This window comes from Trachemys scripta, chromosome 1 (genome assembly GCF_013100865.1).
Source record: "Trachemys scripta elegans isolate TJP31775 chromosome 1, CAS_Tse_1.0, whole genome shotgun sequence".
NCBI lineage: Eukaryota > Metazoa > Chordata > Testudines > Emydidae > Trachemys > Trachemys scripta.
In genome coordinates this window covers 296226815-296245938 of record NC_048298.1, presented here as the reverse complement: position 1 = coordinate 296245938, position 19124 = coordinate 296226815, and the positions used below count along the sequence as shown (strand labels likewise).

Below are 19124 nucleotides of genomic sequence, written 5' to 3'. Positions count from 1 at the left end.
GGCAACAAAATGGCAAATGAAATTTAATGTGGATAAATGTAAAGTAATGCACATTGGAAAAAATAACCCCAACTATACATACAATCTGATGGGGGCTAATTTAGTTACAACAAGTCAGGAAAAAGATCTTGGAGTCATCGTGGATAGTTCTCTGAAGATGTCCGCGCAGTGTGCAGAGGCGGTCAAAAAAGCAAACAGGATGTTAGGGACCATTAAAAAGGGGACAGAGAATAAGACTGAGAATATATTATTGCCCTTATATAAATCGATGGTACTCCCACATCTCGAATACTGCGTACAGATGTGGTCTCCTCATCTAAAAAAAGATATTCTAGCACTAGAAAAGGTTCAGAAAAGGGCAACTAAAATGATTAGGGGTTTGGAACGGGTCCCATATGAGGAGAGATTAAAGAGGCTAGGACTCTTCAGCTTGGAAAAGAGGAGACTAAGGGGGGATATGATAAAGGTATATAAAATCATGAGTGATGTGGAGAAAGTGGATAAGGAAAAGTTATTTATTTATTCCCATAATACAAGAGCTAGGGGTCACCAAATGAAATTAATAGGCAGCAGGTTTAAAACAAATACAAGGAAGTTCTTCTTCACGCAGCGCACAGTCAACTTGTGGAACTTCTTAGCTGAGGAGGTTATGAAGGCTAGGACTATAACAGCGTTTAAAAGAGAACTGGATAAATTCATGGTGGTTAAGTCCATTAATGGCTATTAGCCAGGATGGGTAAGGAATGGTGTCCCTAGCCTCGGTTTGTCAGAGGATGGAGATGGATGGCAGAAGAGAGATCACTTGATCATTGCCTGTTGGTCCACTCCCTCTGGGGCACCTGGCATTGGCCACTGTCGGTAGACAGGATACTGGGCTAGATGGAACTTTGGTCTGACCCGGTACGGCTGTTCTTATATTCTCCTCTCAGTTCCTTCTCTACTGCAGAGTATTCAGTGTGAACCCCTGACGTAGAGGGATGAGGGGGGGGTAGTGGAGCACCCAGAAGGACAGTCATCTTGAATCATCTCTGTTACTGCACAGGGTGAGTAACCTTTTCTTGTTCGAGGAGTGTCCTTGTGGGTGCTCCACTTTAGGTGACTTAGGAGCAGTGTTCTTCAGTGGAAGGAAGGGGCTTTGGAGTTGAGGTCGTGGCAGATGATAAATACAGTAGGTCCAAATATTACATCAGATGTTGCATAATGTTCTAATGCATAGGGTTGTGTAAATGTATGGGCTGAGGCCCAAGTTGCTGCTTTACAGATGTCTGTAATAGGGACATTGTTAAGAAATGCTATCAAAGCTGATAAAGCTCTGGTGGAATGGGTGTGAATCCCTGTTGGAGGTTGAAAATCGTAGTGGAGGTAGCACAATATGATATATTCAGAAATCCATCTGGACAGTGTCTGGTTAGACATGGCGTCTCCTTTTGATCGTTCAGTGATTGGCATGCATAATTTTGGAGACTTGTGGAATGTCTTTGTTCTGTCTATGTGAAAGGCTAGTGCTCTGCAGATGTCCAGCGTGTTGACTCCTGTCTATCCCCATGGGGTCTCGGGTACAATGTAGGGAAGTGAATGGGTTGGATGAGATGGAATGATGAGGAGACCTTAGGTAAGAACTTAGGATTTGGTCTTAGGGTAACTTTATCTTTGAAGAATATTATGTATAGTGGGTGTGCCATGAGGGCAGGGTCGGCTCCAGGCACCAGCCTGGCAAGCAGGTGCTTGGGGTGGCCGCTCCAGAGAGGGGCAGCACATCCAGCTATTGGGCGGCAATTCGGCGGACGGTCCCTCACTCCCACTAGGAGCCAAGGACCTCCTGCCGAATTGCCGCCGCAGATCGCGATTGCGGCTTTTTTTTTTTTTTTTTGGGCTGCTTGGGGTGGCCAAAACCCTGGAGCTGGCCCTGCACGAAGGTCCCTAGTTCTCCCACCCCAGCTGGCAGATGCAATGGCGACGAGAAATTCCACCTTCATTGAAAGGTGGAGGAGGGAGCATGTTGCTAATGGTTCAAATGGGGGTCTGGTGATGCCTCTGAGGCCTAAGTTAAGATCCCATGATGGAGTAGGGGTTCATACTCCAGGGTAAATGTTAGTGAGGCCTTTGAGAAAACACTTGGTTATTGGGTGCTTGAAAATGGATAAGTCATCCACATTGTGGTGGAATGCTGTGACAGCTGAGAAGTGCATCCTGATTGAGCTCATGGAGAGGCCAGATTTATTAAGTCCCAGCATGTATTCTAGTTTCAGAGGTAAGGAGGAAGAGATCGCTGTTTCTTTGGCACCAGTTATCAAATTGTCTCCATTTGTGTAGATGTGTGTGATGAGTGGTTGTTCTGCAGCTATTTAATAAAATATTCTGTACTTCCTCTGAGCAGGTTATTTTCAGGTCCTCAGAGCCGTGCAGTAACCATACCTTGAGATGGAATCTTTATAAGTCTGGGTGAAGAATTTGGCCTGTGTCCTGAGAGAGGAGATGAGGCAGAAGAGGAAGGGTATGTGGGTGGCACACTGCCATTCTGAGAAGGTAATGAAACGATGTTTGTCGAGGCCACAGGAGGGCTATCAGGATGACTTTGGACTTATCCAATCTGATCTTGTGAATCACCCGTGCCAGGATGGGAGTGAGAGGGAAGGCATATAGGAGAGGCGCGTCCCATTTGATAAGAAAGATGTCACCTAAGGAGCGAGGACCCAGCCCTGCTCTGAAACAAAACTGTGGGCATTTGGCATTGTGTACCATTGCAAAGAGGTCTACAGTTGGGAACCCTCAGTGCTTGAATACATTGTGTAGCACTCGCATGTCTAGTTCACACTTGTGGTCCTGAGAAAAGTTCCTGCTTAACGCATCTGCTGTGGTGTCTTGGGACCCCAGTAGGTACGATGCTGTGATGTCGATGCTGTGACTGATGCACCAGTTCCAGAGCCTCATGGCTTCTGTGCACAGGGAGTGTGAGCAGGCCCCCGCTCACCTGTTTATATAGAACATGCATGCAACATTGTCTGTGAGGACTTGTATGCTCTTATTCTTGACCATGAATAAGAAGTGGGAACACACGTTGTGAATGGTGAGTAGTTCTAGTAGATTTATGTGTACGAAGGATTCTGTCGGGGACCAAGGGCCCTGGAGGGAATGAGTGGTCAGATATGCTCCTCAACCTAGTAGTGACACATCTGTCGTGACGGTCACTATTGGGGAATTCTGTACAAAAGGGACCGAACACAGACAGTGTCTGGTCATATCCACCAGTGTAGTGATTCTTTTATTTTGTTTGGTATTGTGAGGCATTTGTTTACACTGTGCTTTCCTGGGGCATAGGTTGTCCAGAGCCATGCTTGTAGACACCGCATGTGTAGCTTTGCATGCTTGATGATGAACACTGTTGCAGCCATGTGGCCCAATAATTGCAGGCAAGTCCTGGCAGTTGTCTGAGGACTGTTCAGTGTTGTGGAGATGAGATTGGTTAGAGTCATGAACCACTGTCATGGTAGATAGGCTGTAGCCTTGGGAGAATTGAGGCAGGCACAGATAAATTGTAGGTTTTCCGCTGGTGTTAGTGTTGATTTTTGTGCATTTATTTGTAGGCCTAAGCATGTAAAGAGAGTTACTGTCCTTTCAGTGGCTTCTAGCACTGCTTGTTGTGTTGGTGTTTTCAATAAGTGGTTGTCCAAATATAGGAATATCATGATTCCCTTTCTGTGGAGGTAAGCTGCTACAACCGTGAGGACCTTCAAGAATATTCGAGGGGCAATGGAGAGGCTGAAAGATAGAACTTTGTATTGAAAGTGATCCGCTCCTAGAGCAAATCTGAGGAACCTCCAATGTGATGGATGTATTGTTATATGAAAGTATGTGTCCTGGAGGTCAAGGGCTGAGAACCTGTTCCCCCCCTTTCTAGTGCTGGACTTATGGCAATCAATGTGACCATCCTGAAGTGTTGGGTCTTCACAAACTTGTTGAGTCACTGTAAATCAAGAACGGGTCTCCATCCTCCCATTTTTTCTGTGTGAGGAAGTAACGTGAATAGAAGCCCTTCCCTCTGTGTTTTGTGGGTATCAGTTCTATTGCCCCAAGGTGTATGAGGTGGGTTACTTCTTGTCGCAGTAGATGTTCATGAGAGGGGTCCCTGAAGAGGGACAGTTGTAGGGGGGATGGAGATAAATGGGATTGATTATCCAGTCTTGATTATCTCTAGTACCCATCAGTCTGTTGTGATGGATGTCAGACTGGGTAAAAGGGAGTCAGACGACCTCCAAATGGCTGAGAGATGGTAGGTGGTTCCAGTGCTAAAAGATGTGCGGGTCTCAGGCCCTCAACCAAAGTCTCAAAATTGCTGCCTTCAGGGTGCTTGTTGAGACATAGTAGGCTGAGGTGAGGCTGTCATCTCTTCGTGGATCTCTGTTTCCTCCCTTGTTGTTCATATTGTCTGTGCAGTTGCGTGTATTGCATGAATCTCTGTGAAGTATAATATTTTTCCTGTCTTTTCTTGGTCCTAGGTGTATAAATGCTCAGGGACTTCAACGCCACCCTCGAGTCCTTGAGTGTGTGGAGGGACTAGTCTGTTTTGGCTGCAGAGGTTAGGCCTTTCAAATGGAAGATCTTTAACTGTCGATTGCACCTCTGTGGGGAACCCAGAGAGAGGTAACCAAGATGAGCTTCTCATCACTACCACGGTGTTTGCAGACCTCGCTGCTGTGTCTGTGGAGTCCAGGGCAGCCTGCAATATTGTCCTGGCTATAAGCTGTCCTTCAGAGATGATGGACCTGAACTGCTCTCTCTTCTCCTCAGGAATAAATTCAATAAAGTCTGATAGCTTCGAGTAATTAATGTGGTCATATTGGCAAGTAATGCCTCATAATTGGCAATCCTAAGGTGTAGAGTCACTGAGGAGTAGGCCTTACGGCCAAAGAGGTCAAGCCTCTTCCAGTCTCTGTCATACGGTGTGTTTTTGGGGTGTTGTTGTCAGCCCCATTCATTAACTGCATCCACCACCAAGGAATTTGGTGTCGACTGTGAGAAGAGGAACTCTGTTCCCTTCACCAGCACATAGTATTTTTGCCAGACCTCTTGCACCTGGGTGGGATTGTTACTGGGGTCTGCCAAATTGACTTAACTGGTACCATAATCGCATCATTCATGGGTAGAGTGAGTTTGGAACAGGTCAATGTCTGTAAGATGTCTAGGAGTTTATGTTGTGCCTCCTGGACTTAGAGTGAGATGTCCAATAAGCTCACAACTCTCTTATAGAGTTCTTGAAATCATCCCCCATATTGGGAGGTGGGGGCATAATGGTGTCATTGGGGGTAGATCATGAAAAGTGGGCCGCTGGTGCCATCTCCTGGTGCCATCTCCTGGTCAGAGGTCTCCTCCTCCTCTCTGGCCACCTCTTCTGGAGGCTCACATGGTCTCAGTACCGAAGGTCAGGGTGAATGATGTGTACTCATCCATGGGGGTTGGGGGGCTGGGAGGTTTGTGGATGTTGGGGGGGGCATGCTGCCGAAGGGCTCCAATAAGACGATTGTGGTGGAAGAGACATTGGTGACATGCATGGGTGCCCGTACCAGTGTCAATCTTTGGGCCCAGTATAATATCCCCTGTGTGGTGGTGGATCTGGTCTGGTTAGTGGTGGATGGGGGAAGAATGGTGTGAAGAATATATTTCCCCTTCATCCACATCCTCCTCATCACTTGAGAATGGGGGAAGCAGATTGAGGTGGAAGGGTGAGGCGGCTTGGTACTGACCGTGCCCAAGTGACATCAGTGGTGAGAATAGGAGATTCTGGTGTTGAGGTGACCGTTAGGTCATTCTGATGCAGGAATTGATGCAATGCTGGTAATATCGGTGCCGTTGAAGGTGTAGCGGTTGGTACTGACAGTTGCGGCGTGGTTGTCAGTGTCGTTACGTGCACTGATTGTGTTATGCCGGCAAAAGATGGTGCCTTGGTTTGCAGCGATGCCGAGCTGTTCAGTGCCAAGTGTCTAGTCAACTCTGCTGGTGCTGAGGCATGGGGTTTTGGTTTTCCCTTACTGCCAGGAGGGTGCCACTACTTCAGTTGTAGAGAAGGCCAGTGAGGTCTGTATTGATGGAGTTTGCCAGCTTGGAAATGCCATTTCTTGGCAGATTCTCAAGCTGGGGAAGTTGTAGCCTGCTTTTTTGCAACCTTCTTGGCAGAGAGGTCTTTAGACTGAGCCATGGAGGAAGGGCCTCTGTCAGAGGCTGCAGTTGGCCCATGCAGGGGGGATCCATAGCTTCAGGCTCAGATGCCAGCCAGAGAGACTTCTCCATCAGGAGGAGTTTAAGTTGTAAGTCTCTCACCTTTATGGTCCAGGTTTAGGTTGTGGCAGTGTGAGCACTTTTGAGGTCTGTGTCTCTCGCTGAGGCAGCAAACACACTGTGAGTGCTAGTCTGACACAGGTATTGAAAGTCTGCGTGTGAGACAGTGTTTAAAGCCGGGCATTCCCCTCAGAGGAGTGTTTCTTCTCCCATAAGGGGAAACCCAAGACTCTACTCTAATGGTTAATAATGAAAACCTAAACTTCTAGTCCGAGGGGGAAAAATGTTTTTTGGAGGGAAAAGAAATTAAACAGGGAGAAAAGAATTAACTACACTTAGTTTTTGTTAAGTTAACTAATGAAAACAATGCTAATAAGACTAGGCACAGAGACGCTGCTAAAAGCTCTGACTCAAGCCAAAGGTGGTAGAGAAGGAACTGAGTGGGGTTTGGTCACACAGTGCCAGATAACTGCCTGAGGCAGCGCAAGATGGTGACTCCACATGTATGACCCAACCAGGCACTGCTACCACAAATCTCTGATTACAAGCGCAAGGGGGCACGAACACCTATAGTGGAGCACCCATGGGGACACTCTTTGAAGAAGAATCAAGGTTTATTTGTTTAAAATTTAACATGCTAAAATACATATCAATAGCTAAATAAACTGTAATAAACTATTAAATGATTTCGGCTGTGTTGAGTATATGTATGCTCATGCGTAGATGTGAAACCCTTTGCTTATTGTCAGCTCTTGCTGTGTTATGCCTGATTAACCCTGTAAGGTCTTCAGGGCAAGGTCTCATGCTCTAAAGACTAAATAAAAAGACAGGGTACACATATGCTGATATATATATATATATATAAATACAAATATGACCATTGAGAACAACAAGGGATAATATTGTAAATAAAATAGGAGTTTGCCTGCACAGTGCAGCAAATAATTCATTTTAAAAAACTGTACCTTTTTAATTAAAAAAGAAAAATGAATAAAACTTAAAGTTGTTAAGTGCCCTCGTAAGAACCCAGTATTGCCAGCATACTGAATCAAAAATCATACTCTATTTATAAAGCTTGCCTATTGAGGTCTGAACATCTTGTACACTGTAAAACATGTTTGTTTGGCTGATTATTTTGTGCTTACTGATCAGGTTTGCTAAACACAAAAAGAGTGTGAGAGAAGAGGAAGAGAAAGGTGCTATGTGAGACTTTTTCCAGAACAGAATAGATTACACATTCACATCTTAAATATATACCAGTCTAAGTTTAAACATTTTTTTACAATTGTCTCAATAACATGTATAGTTCATGTAGCATAGCCATGAACCTATCGTTCTGCTAACACCTGCAATTTGTTGCTCTCCTTCCTCACAAACACTTTCCCTCTCAGAGATTACATCATTTTAAAGTAGTTAAGGAACAAAATGTACCTTGTGTTTTTTTCCCTTCTGTTATTGTATTTTCATTGTGTGTAGGTCTATTAGGCTTTGTCTTCACTACAAAATGATGAGGTGTTTACATCAAATAAGCTATCTCCATGCAATATCCTAGATGGAGACAAGGCACTGTAATTTTTACCTTGATGTAGCTAGTCAAGGCCAACCCCCGGATCAGTATCAGGTTTATTTTGACTAGTTACAGAGGTAGAAACTACCTGTGTCTTGCCTCTACTAGGATTTTTCATCAAGCCAGCTATCTCGATATAAAAACACTTTTCTCAGGGTGAGGGAGCTGTGAAGACAGACTATTATTGCAGTTTTTGTCAATAGACTAGGAATGTCAGTGGTAACGATCAGCCTCAGCCCATCAAAAGATAGGATCCCTTCTCAGGGAATATAATTCCAGGCTCCTGAGTGTCCATGGGGATTTTTAAATCCACAAATCCCAGAAATGGATCACAGTCAGTCCCAAAGCATAAGGATGTGCGCAGTATGCTACACGTATAGGGTGGAGTCAAAAAGTGATATTTTTCTGCATTGATATTTTGCTATAAATGATGACTAATTGGCCCTTGTTTCCTCTCTGCTTTTTACCAGAGTTTATCAGGTATCTATGAATTTTGGCTGCCAACTCTATGTAGTGTGTCAAGTAAAAATTAGCTAAACCTAGTGACCAGCTATTGAGAAAATAGGAACAATCTATCTTTTCAGGTATTTTGCCTAATTGGAAATTTGAATAAACCAGTCTGGTTAACTGATTATGGCTGGGATTTCTGAAGTTAAAAGCCAATTCTGTCTTAGTTTCCATAGTATCTGGGCACCTAACACCCTTAGGCTCCTTTGAAAATCCCAGTCTAAATGTCTCTATTTCTGCATTTTAAGCCTTGATTTTATTATGTATATAGATGTTATATAAATTTATCTTCAGGATAAATGCTGAATACCATCAGTATAAGAAAGAAATTAAAAGAACCCAGGATCGAAGTAAAAACTGATCTGGATATCCCTAAGAGTGCAGGATTACTTCACTACGTCTATAGGCGTCTACCCCTGGTTGCAGGGAGAGTTGTGCTTCAGCACATTTATGAAAAAAATGTTAGCTAAACATAATAGTGTGGATATAAATATGTCACCCCACTAAAGACAATCTGATTTGTCAAGTCCCTGCCTTGGGAACCTAATAGGCCTTCTTGAGATATACCTGACCAAGGTGGTTGAAGAAGAGTGATCTCTCGGATGGCAAGGAATGAGCAAATGAAAATGTATCTTTTTGCAATGGAACATAGCCACCTCTCCTCTGATACGGTACAAGACAGCACTCATTAAGATCCCATTTGTGTATGCTACATCCCTATTTTGTTTACAGATATATACAATTTTAAACCGGGACTGGTTTAAAACTTGGCATATGATTCCTTTGCTGGAACAATTTTTTTTTAAACACACACCACTAGATAATATAATACACTGTATAAATTCTTTATGAACCTTGTCCTCTTCACAGAGGATATAGGTACCATCTAAGTTACACTGGATTTTATTACACCACTTGCTACTGAAAAACTGAAAAAAAAAAAAAAACAGAAGTTTGTACTTAGAAAACTTTCTGTAATTCCTGTGAAAATCAAAGTGTAATTTTTGGTTGTTTTAATTTATGTGACTCATCATGAAGGTGAAGGAGCACTTCCTTCCATTTGCATTAAAAAGCATACCCACATACCATGAGCAGACTTTTTAATCACGTCTTAAGTAGTTGTAAAATTCCTTGTCTCAGAGAGGATGGTGGCAATGAGGCAGTAGCTCTACGGTGCATTTTTATTACTTTATGGGTGACCTCTCTCTTCTAAACCCCTGTAAAATTTACTTCTCCAAACTTACAGCTGAAAAAGAAAGTGTGTGCTCCTGTTTTTATGATTTTTTTCCCTCCAAAATGAATGTAACATACAAGTCTAGTGACCGAGGAAGACTATAAGATTGAAATTTATTTTTTAAGATAGTTCATGAATATGTTTCCAAGAATAGTTTAATTGCTATTTGCTGTACTAATTGAAACATTTGTTAAAAAAAAAAAAAAATTACAAACCCAGCACATTTTTATTGTCGGAGATTTTGTACAAGGAAGTTGCAAATAATTATTGTACTTTGATGGGCTTTGTTTTTTAAATAATGTCCTCAAATTCAAGTCTCTGGTATTTCTTATTATATCCTATTTACAGAGACAATAGGGGCAGAGGTAAAACAGACAAGCAATTAATTCTGCTAAAGGTCAAATGCAAGGCATTATAATTTAGAAGCTACTTAAAAAAAATAAAGAACAGCAAATAACAAAACATGGCTCTGTCAGGACAACCTAATGAAAATATAACTCTTTCCCATTAAAAATATAAAGAAAACTTTACCCATTTTGCTCAGTACTGCAATCTTACTGCTCCTATGGAAATCACTTCCTAATTATAGGTGGTGCAAATAGCATTGCTTAAAACTTTCCATCATAAGATCCTGTTTTTATTTGCTTTATAACTTTAATGGTTTAGACTGAAATTTTCCATCCCAACTGTCTAACTTGGGCTGAATCGTTTTGGAAAGTTTCAGCGAAAACGATGCGGCCATTTATCAAAATGAGTTAGGGAAAAATGACATGTTCCCACATTAATATTGCTATACATGTTTCATTGAGAAGCTTTATCCCCATGCTTTGGGACAGGGATGTGAAAATTGGCAAGATGTCTACCTAGTACAGGGGTGGGCAAACTACGGCCCAGGGGCCACATCAGGCCCTCCAGAGGTTTTAATCCCTCCCTCAAGCTCCTGCTGTGGAGTGGGGTTGGGGGCTTGTCCCGCTCTGCTCAGCTCCCAGAAGCAGTGGCATGTCCCCCCTCCAGCTCCTACACATAGGGGCAGCCAGGAGGGTCCGCATGCTGCCCCCGCCCCAAGCGCCACCCCTGCAGCTCCCATTGGCCAGGAACTATAGCCAATTGGAGCTGCAGTGGTGGCGCCTGTGGACCATGCAGCGCGCAGAGCCGCCTGGCTGCGCCTCCATGTAGGAGCCGGAGGCGGGACATGCCGTTGCTTCTAGGAGCTGCTTGAGGTAAGCGCCCCCTCAGAGCCTGAACCCCTGACTCCCTCCCATAGGCCCCAACCCCCCGCCCCAGCCCTGATCCCCCTCGCACGCTCCTAACCCCTCGGTCCCAGCCCGGAGCACCCTCCTGCACCCCCAACCCCTCATCCCCAGCCCCACCCCAGAGCCCACATCCCCAGCCAGAGCCCTTACCCCCCCTGTACCACAACCCCCAATTTCGTGAGCATTCATGGCCCGCCATACAATTTCCATACCCAGATGTGGCCCTCGAGTCAAAAAGTTTGCCCACCCTGACCTAGTATCAGAATGGGGGCACAAGGGGGGAAGGGCTTGTAGGAAATGGAGCAGAATGGTCTGTAATCACTACGATACACTTCCCTCTGAACCTAGAATAAAACCCAGGGTTCTTGAGTCTCTACATTCCACTGCCATGAAATCTGATGGCTAAAAGTCTGCCTCCTCTCCCCCTGGTGGTTGGCTCACATAGCATAGTGGGTTGTCAATCTCTATCAGTTACTCTGTTAGTCAAGTGGCAGAGATCTGTGCTGTGGATTCTAAAATTTCGAACCCTGTTGTTAAACCACATGCGAGTCAAAATGGTTCCACATGAAGAAATGTCAATTTTTTTCTGTTTGCTTTTTTTGAAAATCTGGGAAATGACATATGAAAACACTACATTAAAAGAATGTTAAATTTGCAAAGTTAGGATTTCACAGGCAACCTTAAATCTGGCATTTCCTATGTCAGATGATCCCACAGTTTTTCCCCTGCACAGGACCTCTGCCTCATTCAGTACACAGGATGGGCAGTGCTCACTGAATGAGCAACTATCCTATATTTCATTTTATCCTTTTGTTCAATGTATAGCTTTGTGCCTTACTTACTGCACACCAATCAAACCATACTCTGAATACAGTAACTCCTCACTTAACGTTGTAGTTATGTTCCTTAAAAATGCGACTTTAAGTGAAACAATGTTAAGCGAATCCAATTTCCCCATAAGAATGGATGTAAAGTGTGGGGGGGGGGAGTAGGTTCCAGGGATTTTTTTTTTTTTTGCCCATACAGTACAGTACTATAGTTGGAAGGTGCACCCGCCTTACCCCACACAGGCACAGCCCACTGGCACTGGAGACAATGAGGCAGGCAAGGAGGCTGAAGGTGCCGTAGGCTAGGAGAAGCACGTTGTGCAGTAGCAGTTTCCCCTACTCTGCAAGCACCAGGTGCGGGGGACTCAACCCTCGGCCCACCCACGCCATCCCTTCCCCCAAGTCCCCACCCTTAACCCACCTCTTCTTCCCCCCCCTTTACTCCGCACGCTGCATCCTCGCTCCTCCCCCCTCCCTCCTGCCCGTGGCAATCAGCTGGCTTGCGACATTCGGGGGCAGGAGGGAGGAGGCAGGAACAAGGACTCATACAATGTAAGAGAGCAGATTTGCACCACATCAGAGATTTAGAACATAAGAATGGCAATACTGGGTCAGACCAAAGGTCCACGTAGCCCAGTATCCTGTCTTCCCAGGTGCCCCAGAGGGAATGGACAGAACGGGTAATCATCAAGTGATTCACCCCGCCACGCATTCCCAGCTTCTAGCAAACAAGGCTAGGGACACCATCCCCGTCCATCCTGGCTAATAGCCATTGATGGATCTATCCTCCAAGAATGTGTGTCCAGAAGGTGTGATAGTTTTTTTCTGATTTGGCTAAGAGTCTGAATTATTGCTACAGAGACAATATGAAAGAAATTAATAAGTGTGGAAGAACATCAATAGGGAAATTAGAGGCAATTTTTCCCTCTTTGTCTTTTAATAGTGTTAGATGAAATCCTGTGGGTTGTAAAAGGAGGTTGTACATTTCAGCAATTGAGAGCTTGGCAGACAAAAGATGTGTATATTAATCGTGTCCTGGGACATTGCTGAAATAGGGTACATTTAAGGGTACATTTCCTAAGTTTTGAGTGCTTGACTTTGCAACCTTAACATTCTTTTCTGTGTGTCATTTAAATCATCAGTGTCTCACTCTCTATCTTAATGAATATTTAATTATTTATACAAAGTGGAACAGTTGCAACAGAAAAGATAGCAGGACTCTCCATCGCATCCATTGGGGAGGTCACCTAGTATGTGGAAGACCCAGACACCAAATTAGGCAGAACAGGGACTTGAACCTCTCTCTCCTACATCTCAAATAAGTGCCCTAACCACTGGGCTATTGGCTATTTTGGAATAGGTTGGTCTGTGTCTCAAAACTTCACAAGTCTCATTTTTGATCTGCATTGGAACAAAAATAAATTGCAAAAGTTTTAATTCTTTCACAATAAAGAATTCTTGCTTTCTGGCCAACCCTGCTATTAACCTCATGTCCAAAACCATACTATATTAACATATTTGCCAACATGTCAAAAATGTTGCCAGAATATTTTTTCCAAATACACCACAGATTTGGGGTCTGCCAGAGGGATCTCTATATATCTAATTTGTGCACAGAATAATGGTGACTTTGCACAGAAATGTTGATGAACACATAAATGCAGTATACATTAAGCTAATTCCATCCATAAGCATAGCCTTAATGTCAATGCAGAGCCAATACGACAGCTAACAGGCCCTCACTTTTCAAAGTCTGATTTAACTCTATTCTCCACACCTATAAATTGCACCGTACTCAATTTATGTTCAGGATCAAAGAACAAATCCATCCTGTTGGGTTTTGCATGCCTAGGCTTTCAAAAACTGTTCCTTACACTGTCTGAATACATAATTGTCCCCTATAAAAATTATTTAATTCTACTCCCTATATCAATACTTCTCCTCATTACCTCTTTGCAGGATTCCTCTACTTCTGCTGCTGTTATGGTATCATATTCCTTGGACCTAAGCTGACCACATAGTTCACTGGGAAAGGTGTTCAAACCCTCAGACTCTCCCAGCCAAACTAGGCTATCTGGCAGGTATTCGTTAAACAGGTTTCATCAGTGAATAAACTAATCCCTATATATAGTTTGGTTTAAGCAATCTGGGACCTTTAGAGATAAAATACACTATATGCTAATAAATATTTTTCACACTATACACATAGCAAGAAATGCTCATCATTTTAATTTTCAAAAGGTTTTTAAGGTATAATAAGGTACAGTAACTCCCCACTTAATGTCCTCTCACTTAACTTTGTTTTGATGTTACGTCCCTGCTCCATTACAGAACATGCTCGTTTAAAGTTGTGCAATGCTCCGCTATAACGCCATTTGGCTGCCTGCTTTGTCCATGGCTGGCAGCCCTCCTATATCTCCCTCAAGCGCCTCCTGCCCGCTGGCGGACCCCGCAGATCAGCGCCTTCCCCCTGCTCCCCCTGCCTGTGGCAATCAGCTGGTTTGCGGCGTTCAGGAGGCTGGTGGGAGGAGCGAGGACGCAGCGCGCAGCCTCCCCCCCCCCTCCCGAACGGCGCAAACCCGCCTGATTGCCGCAGGCAGCGGGGGGGGGGGGGGGGTGGGGGGCGGGCGCGTAGGGGTGCTGTAGCGGGGCTGCCAGCCTGTTTAATACCTGTATTAAATTGCTTGTTTAAAATTGTTTAAAATGTATATAATGCCTTTTGTCTAGCATAAAAAAAAATTCCCTGGAACCTAACCCCCGCTATTTACATTAATTCTTATGGGGAAATTGGATTCGCTTAACATCGTTTCACTTAAAGTCGCATTTATCAGGAACATAACTACAAAGTTAAGTGAGGAATTACTGTATGGCTTTATTTGCAGGTTGCAATCCCATGTGTCCTCTTCGGATAGGGTTGCCAACCCTCCGGGATTGGCCTGGAGTCTCCTGGAATTGGCAACCCTCTCCCGGTGACAACTGAAAGCAATCCGGGAGATTTTAATAGGGTATTTTAAGAAAATGACATTACGTCATGTTGAAAAATTATTTTTTCCCAGAATAGCTTCAGTCAGAGATGGCAACCCTATGTTGTACACAATATCTGCATGTCAACTATTAAGAACTGTTAATTGCATATTCACTGGTCACCATTGAAAGGTAACCAATTACTTACTTTTCTCTTGGGGAAAAACTACAGAGAGGAACACCAGCCAGACACTCCAGCCAGTAGTATAGCTGCAGAAACAGCACAAACCAGCGACTGCTGCATTGGGGGGATGGAATAAAATGGGGCCCAGCAAGGCCACCCCTCCCCCAACAACCTCTAAACTTGTGCAAAGGAGACCTCCCCCATTCTGGGATCACTGGGATATAGGGATGCCCTGCCTCCCTACATGTTGTTGGAAAAGAAACAGCTAGAGACTCCAGCTGATAGGAGCAGCTATGAAAGCAGCCAACTCAGGTACCTTCAGACATTCAGAGAAATGTTTATAGTTTTCACTGGACTTTCTCGACCCTGGGTTGATTGGCTGTTTGCTCCAACCCTCCTCAGTGTCTTTACCTCAGTTTCGTTTCATAGCTGCTTCATGTACCTTCTTCTACTTTGCCCTTTTCTCTTCTCCCATTCATGGGAGGGGGAAGAATCTATTGAGTCTGTACAGAGGGCTCCATGAAGATCCAAGTTTTTGTCATGGCACATTCAGTGCATTACTGCAGTAATCCTGACTCTCAGACACAGATACCATGTTGTGGTATTTAAAATTTTGCAATACATGTATTTTTCTACAATTTAGATTGGGAAATAAACATTGTCTCTCAGAAACCAAGGTAACTGTCTGATACAAAACATGACATTTTAGTGTAAATTATTGTATATGTACAGTATCTTGCAAGCCCCCCAGAGATTTTAACACTACCAACTGTATTCAAAAGCATTTGTTTTTGCTAGTAGGAAACATTTCTTCTTTGCTTTACCTGAGCTGGTAGAGGCAGGAGACTTGCTGCGTCTAGATGGACCCGGGCTCTTGGTGGTGCTCCTACGTGATGTTGAAGCTATTTTGGTATAGGAAGTAGATTTCACTACCCGACATTCTAAAAGACAAAGAAACAGTACAAGTTAGCAGTTAAGGAAACTAGCAAAGAAATGTTGCAAAAACAGCACAGAAAGCACAAACCCATGCTTATATTTATTCCCCTTAAGAAGTTTTATGGGAGAGGGAAGAATTTATTGAATCTGTACAGAGGGCCCCATTCAAATCCATGCTTTTGCCACTCTACAGTGAATACAATACTGCAGTAACCCTGACTCATAAATATTATGTTTACTGTAGATACATGGAACAGAAAGATTTCATGGCACAGAGACCATGTAAAATTTACAGTTTACTTTTGAAGATTTTAGCAAATTATAATCCATTGTTTTTCTGTAAGTGATCCCTCTGCATTGTGAGTGTTTTTCTATCAGTCTAAGCTGTGTTTTCTAGGAGAACATACCAGAAGACTGCTTTTATATCTCAAAATGTTAAGATTACATGATATGATGCAGGTGTCCGTCACTCATGAAAGGTTTGAGGAAAGTGAAGCAAGGTTGTTGCTCCTGCTTAATTCTCTGGTGAGCAACAACCCACCCTGTAGCACATGTAATTCATCACAGGTTGGGGGAAATGGCACTATTTGCTCATAAGAGACATCAGTAAAATCAACGAAGGGGCGAAATTACCCTCCCACTTGAGAACACAGCAAGCTGTTCAGGTTAGAGTTTATATACACCCACACAGCTCTTGCATTTACGCCTGCAAAATGGTTCTTGGCCTGAGGATGGATAGAATATATGTGCATGAAAGTGGAGGGATTACAGTCATAATGGCAACAAATTTCATCATCAGACACCTCACAGAGTTTAAAAAAAAAAAAGAAAAAAAAAGATTTAGGATTTTTAGCCCAGATAGGATTACAAGAGTCTGCAGCAATGTGTGCACTGAGTTCACATGACAGCGTCACTTCACTTTCTTAATTTAAGAGAAACTGATCCACTAATTGATTTGTACATCAGGACTGTCTCCCCGTCTTCCTCCCCACAGGTTCCTTCCAAATTGTTTAAGAGAAACAAACAAGCTTTTTGGTGTCACTGGCCAAAACACACTGCATATAGGTATATCATTTATCTTTGTAGTCAATCAATGGCATCTGTGACGTACTTCAGAAAAGAAAGAAGGAGAATCGAGCACAAATAATCCACTGTACCATATCTATCAACAAGGGATGTAATCATGTTCATTTCTAGGGGCTATCCTAACAATTTTCAGGACCTCAAGCTACTGGAGAGGGTAGGAGGAGGAATTGATGAGTTACTAGGGAAGTGTCTGGAGGAGCCATGAGGAGACCTTGTACAGGTGATGAGCGGAAATGCGGAATGCATTTGCTCTGTTCTAAAAAGGTAATGGCTAGCTGAAACCAGTAATACACCAGGGTAAATTTTTCAATTGTATTTCCACTAGAAACTATGAGAGAAACTTCACACTAATATATTTACATCAAAAGCAGGTCCAAAAACCTTCTGCGAATGTCAAACACAGGAAGTTCTTTAGGTCAAGGTTTAAAACATAAGGTAATATAACGTGTCAAATTCTTTGTTTTTTAGGGAATTAATGCCACTAATGATACATACTGAAAAAAAAAAATCTATAAGTGTATAGTATATACTTTGAATACACATCCACACCAGCTGATCAGTGAGGAAGGAAATGTGTTTAGATACTACATTAATAGGATGGGCTGTCACTGAGGGGTGCGGGGCCTGGGACATAGGTGCAGAATTTCTAATCTGCCGGGGGGGTGCTCCCCCTGACTCCGACTAGGCCCCGGCTCCACTCTATCGCTTTCCCCAAGGCCCCACCCCGCCCTGCTTCTTCCCACCCCCACTCTGCCCCGCCCCACCTCTTCCTGCCCTGCCCCCCCGCCTCTTCCCCACCCAGTTCCTCCCCCTTTCCCAAGCATGCTATGCCCTTGCTTCTCTCCCCTTACCCCCAGCGCATCCTGATGCCACAAAACATCTGATCCGCGACAGGTGGTAGGTGCTGAGAAGGAGGGGGAGGCGCTGATCGGTGGGGCCCACCGGTGGGCAGGAGGCGCTGGAGGAAGGGGGAGGTTCTGGTAAGATGGCTCTTCCTCGCTCTCCCCCCCCCCCCGCCTGCCTACCACTCGCCTCCCCGTTCGCCTCCTCATGCCACTCGCCTGCCTGCCTCCCGCCTCACCTCCCCAGCGCCTCCTCTTGATTTTATCGAAGAGTGGGAACCTCCAACGTGTGGGGCCCAAGGCAGTCTCCCCGATTCGCCATACCCAAGGAACGGCTCTGTTAATAGGTGCTATGCAAACCACTAATACAGACAGATCTCATCACCCAAAACTATTAGAATACAGTCTAGTTTGCTTGACAAGTGCAAATCCCTCACATACAGTCCCTTAAAGGCAAGGAAATATCTAGTTAAGAAAACTTTCCTTACTGTATATTGTGGTTAGATGTTCTGTTGTGTGTGTGCACGTGCTCTCCCTGTGTGCTATCCCTGCTCTGCACATACTGCTGGCATGGCAGACCTCAAACGAACCGCCTAATGACAAGATCCATTAAGGTATGAAGGCACCCAGTCAGGATTATTGTTGACAAAACACGGTATTAACACTTGGCAGACCCTACAGGGATACTAAAACATGCATGCCCATGACAATAGACGCAGCTCAGACAATGGCGGGACTTTCCACTGCCCCCTAAGCTGGCCAAAGATACTCCCTCTGAGATACATCTTTATATCCTGATAAAAACAAGTTATGTACTGTCCTCCTGACCTTATCTTTTAGGAGGGGTCAGTGTGTTTACATTATCCTTGGGGAATGTTTTTGTACTATCCTTGATATCGGGATGTGCTTGCATGAGTACTCTGTGCTTAGCACTTCTTAGGAATGTGTATTTCGGCATTATCAGGACTGTTCTTGCCAGATTTTGAGAGCAGGTCCTGCCTCATCTCAGGCCCCTAATACAAGAGCTTATGTCCCAGGCTCTCTCCCTACTACATATATTAATACCTGCACTGACATTCTTCATCACATATAAGAAACTTCCTTCCACTTCTAACATGTAAAGGAATACAATGCAGACACAACATTTTTCCATCTCAGACTGATGTAAAACCTTAACTCTGACCTCAACAAAATCCATCATATATTTATTACCTACATATGTGAATTGATTGCATTGTGGGTACATAGGTAACATATGGGGTTGGACTTAGGGTTTTGCATTACAATACAAATGCTCAAGATGTTATGAGACCTAATTTGTGTGTCAATTATTGTGTTCATATGTTTTATTGATTTTTAGATTCTAAACATCCAAAAAGTTAGACTTACAGGACAAACTTTTAATGTGGGAGTATTATTTTAAAATATTTCCTCTAAAATCTGAGTATTTT

The 19124-nt window shown here is 43.8% G+C and overlaps 1 protein-coding gene across 3 annotated transcripts in view; it reads right to left on the bottom strand.

The window, feature by feature from the left end:
• DCLK1 (doublecortin like kinase 1) overlaps positions 1-19124 on the bottom strand; it is a 348042-nt gene that overhangs the window by 84449 nt on the left and 244469 nt on the right. For all 3 annotated transcript variants that reach the window (XM_034758612.1, XM_034758613.1, XM_034758615.1), the window contains exon 5: positions 15634-15750. In XM_034758612.1, the coding sequence (XP_034614503.1) occupies positions 15634-15750 (117 nt within the window). The remainder of the gene's footprint in view (positions 1-15633; positions 15751-19124) is intronic.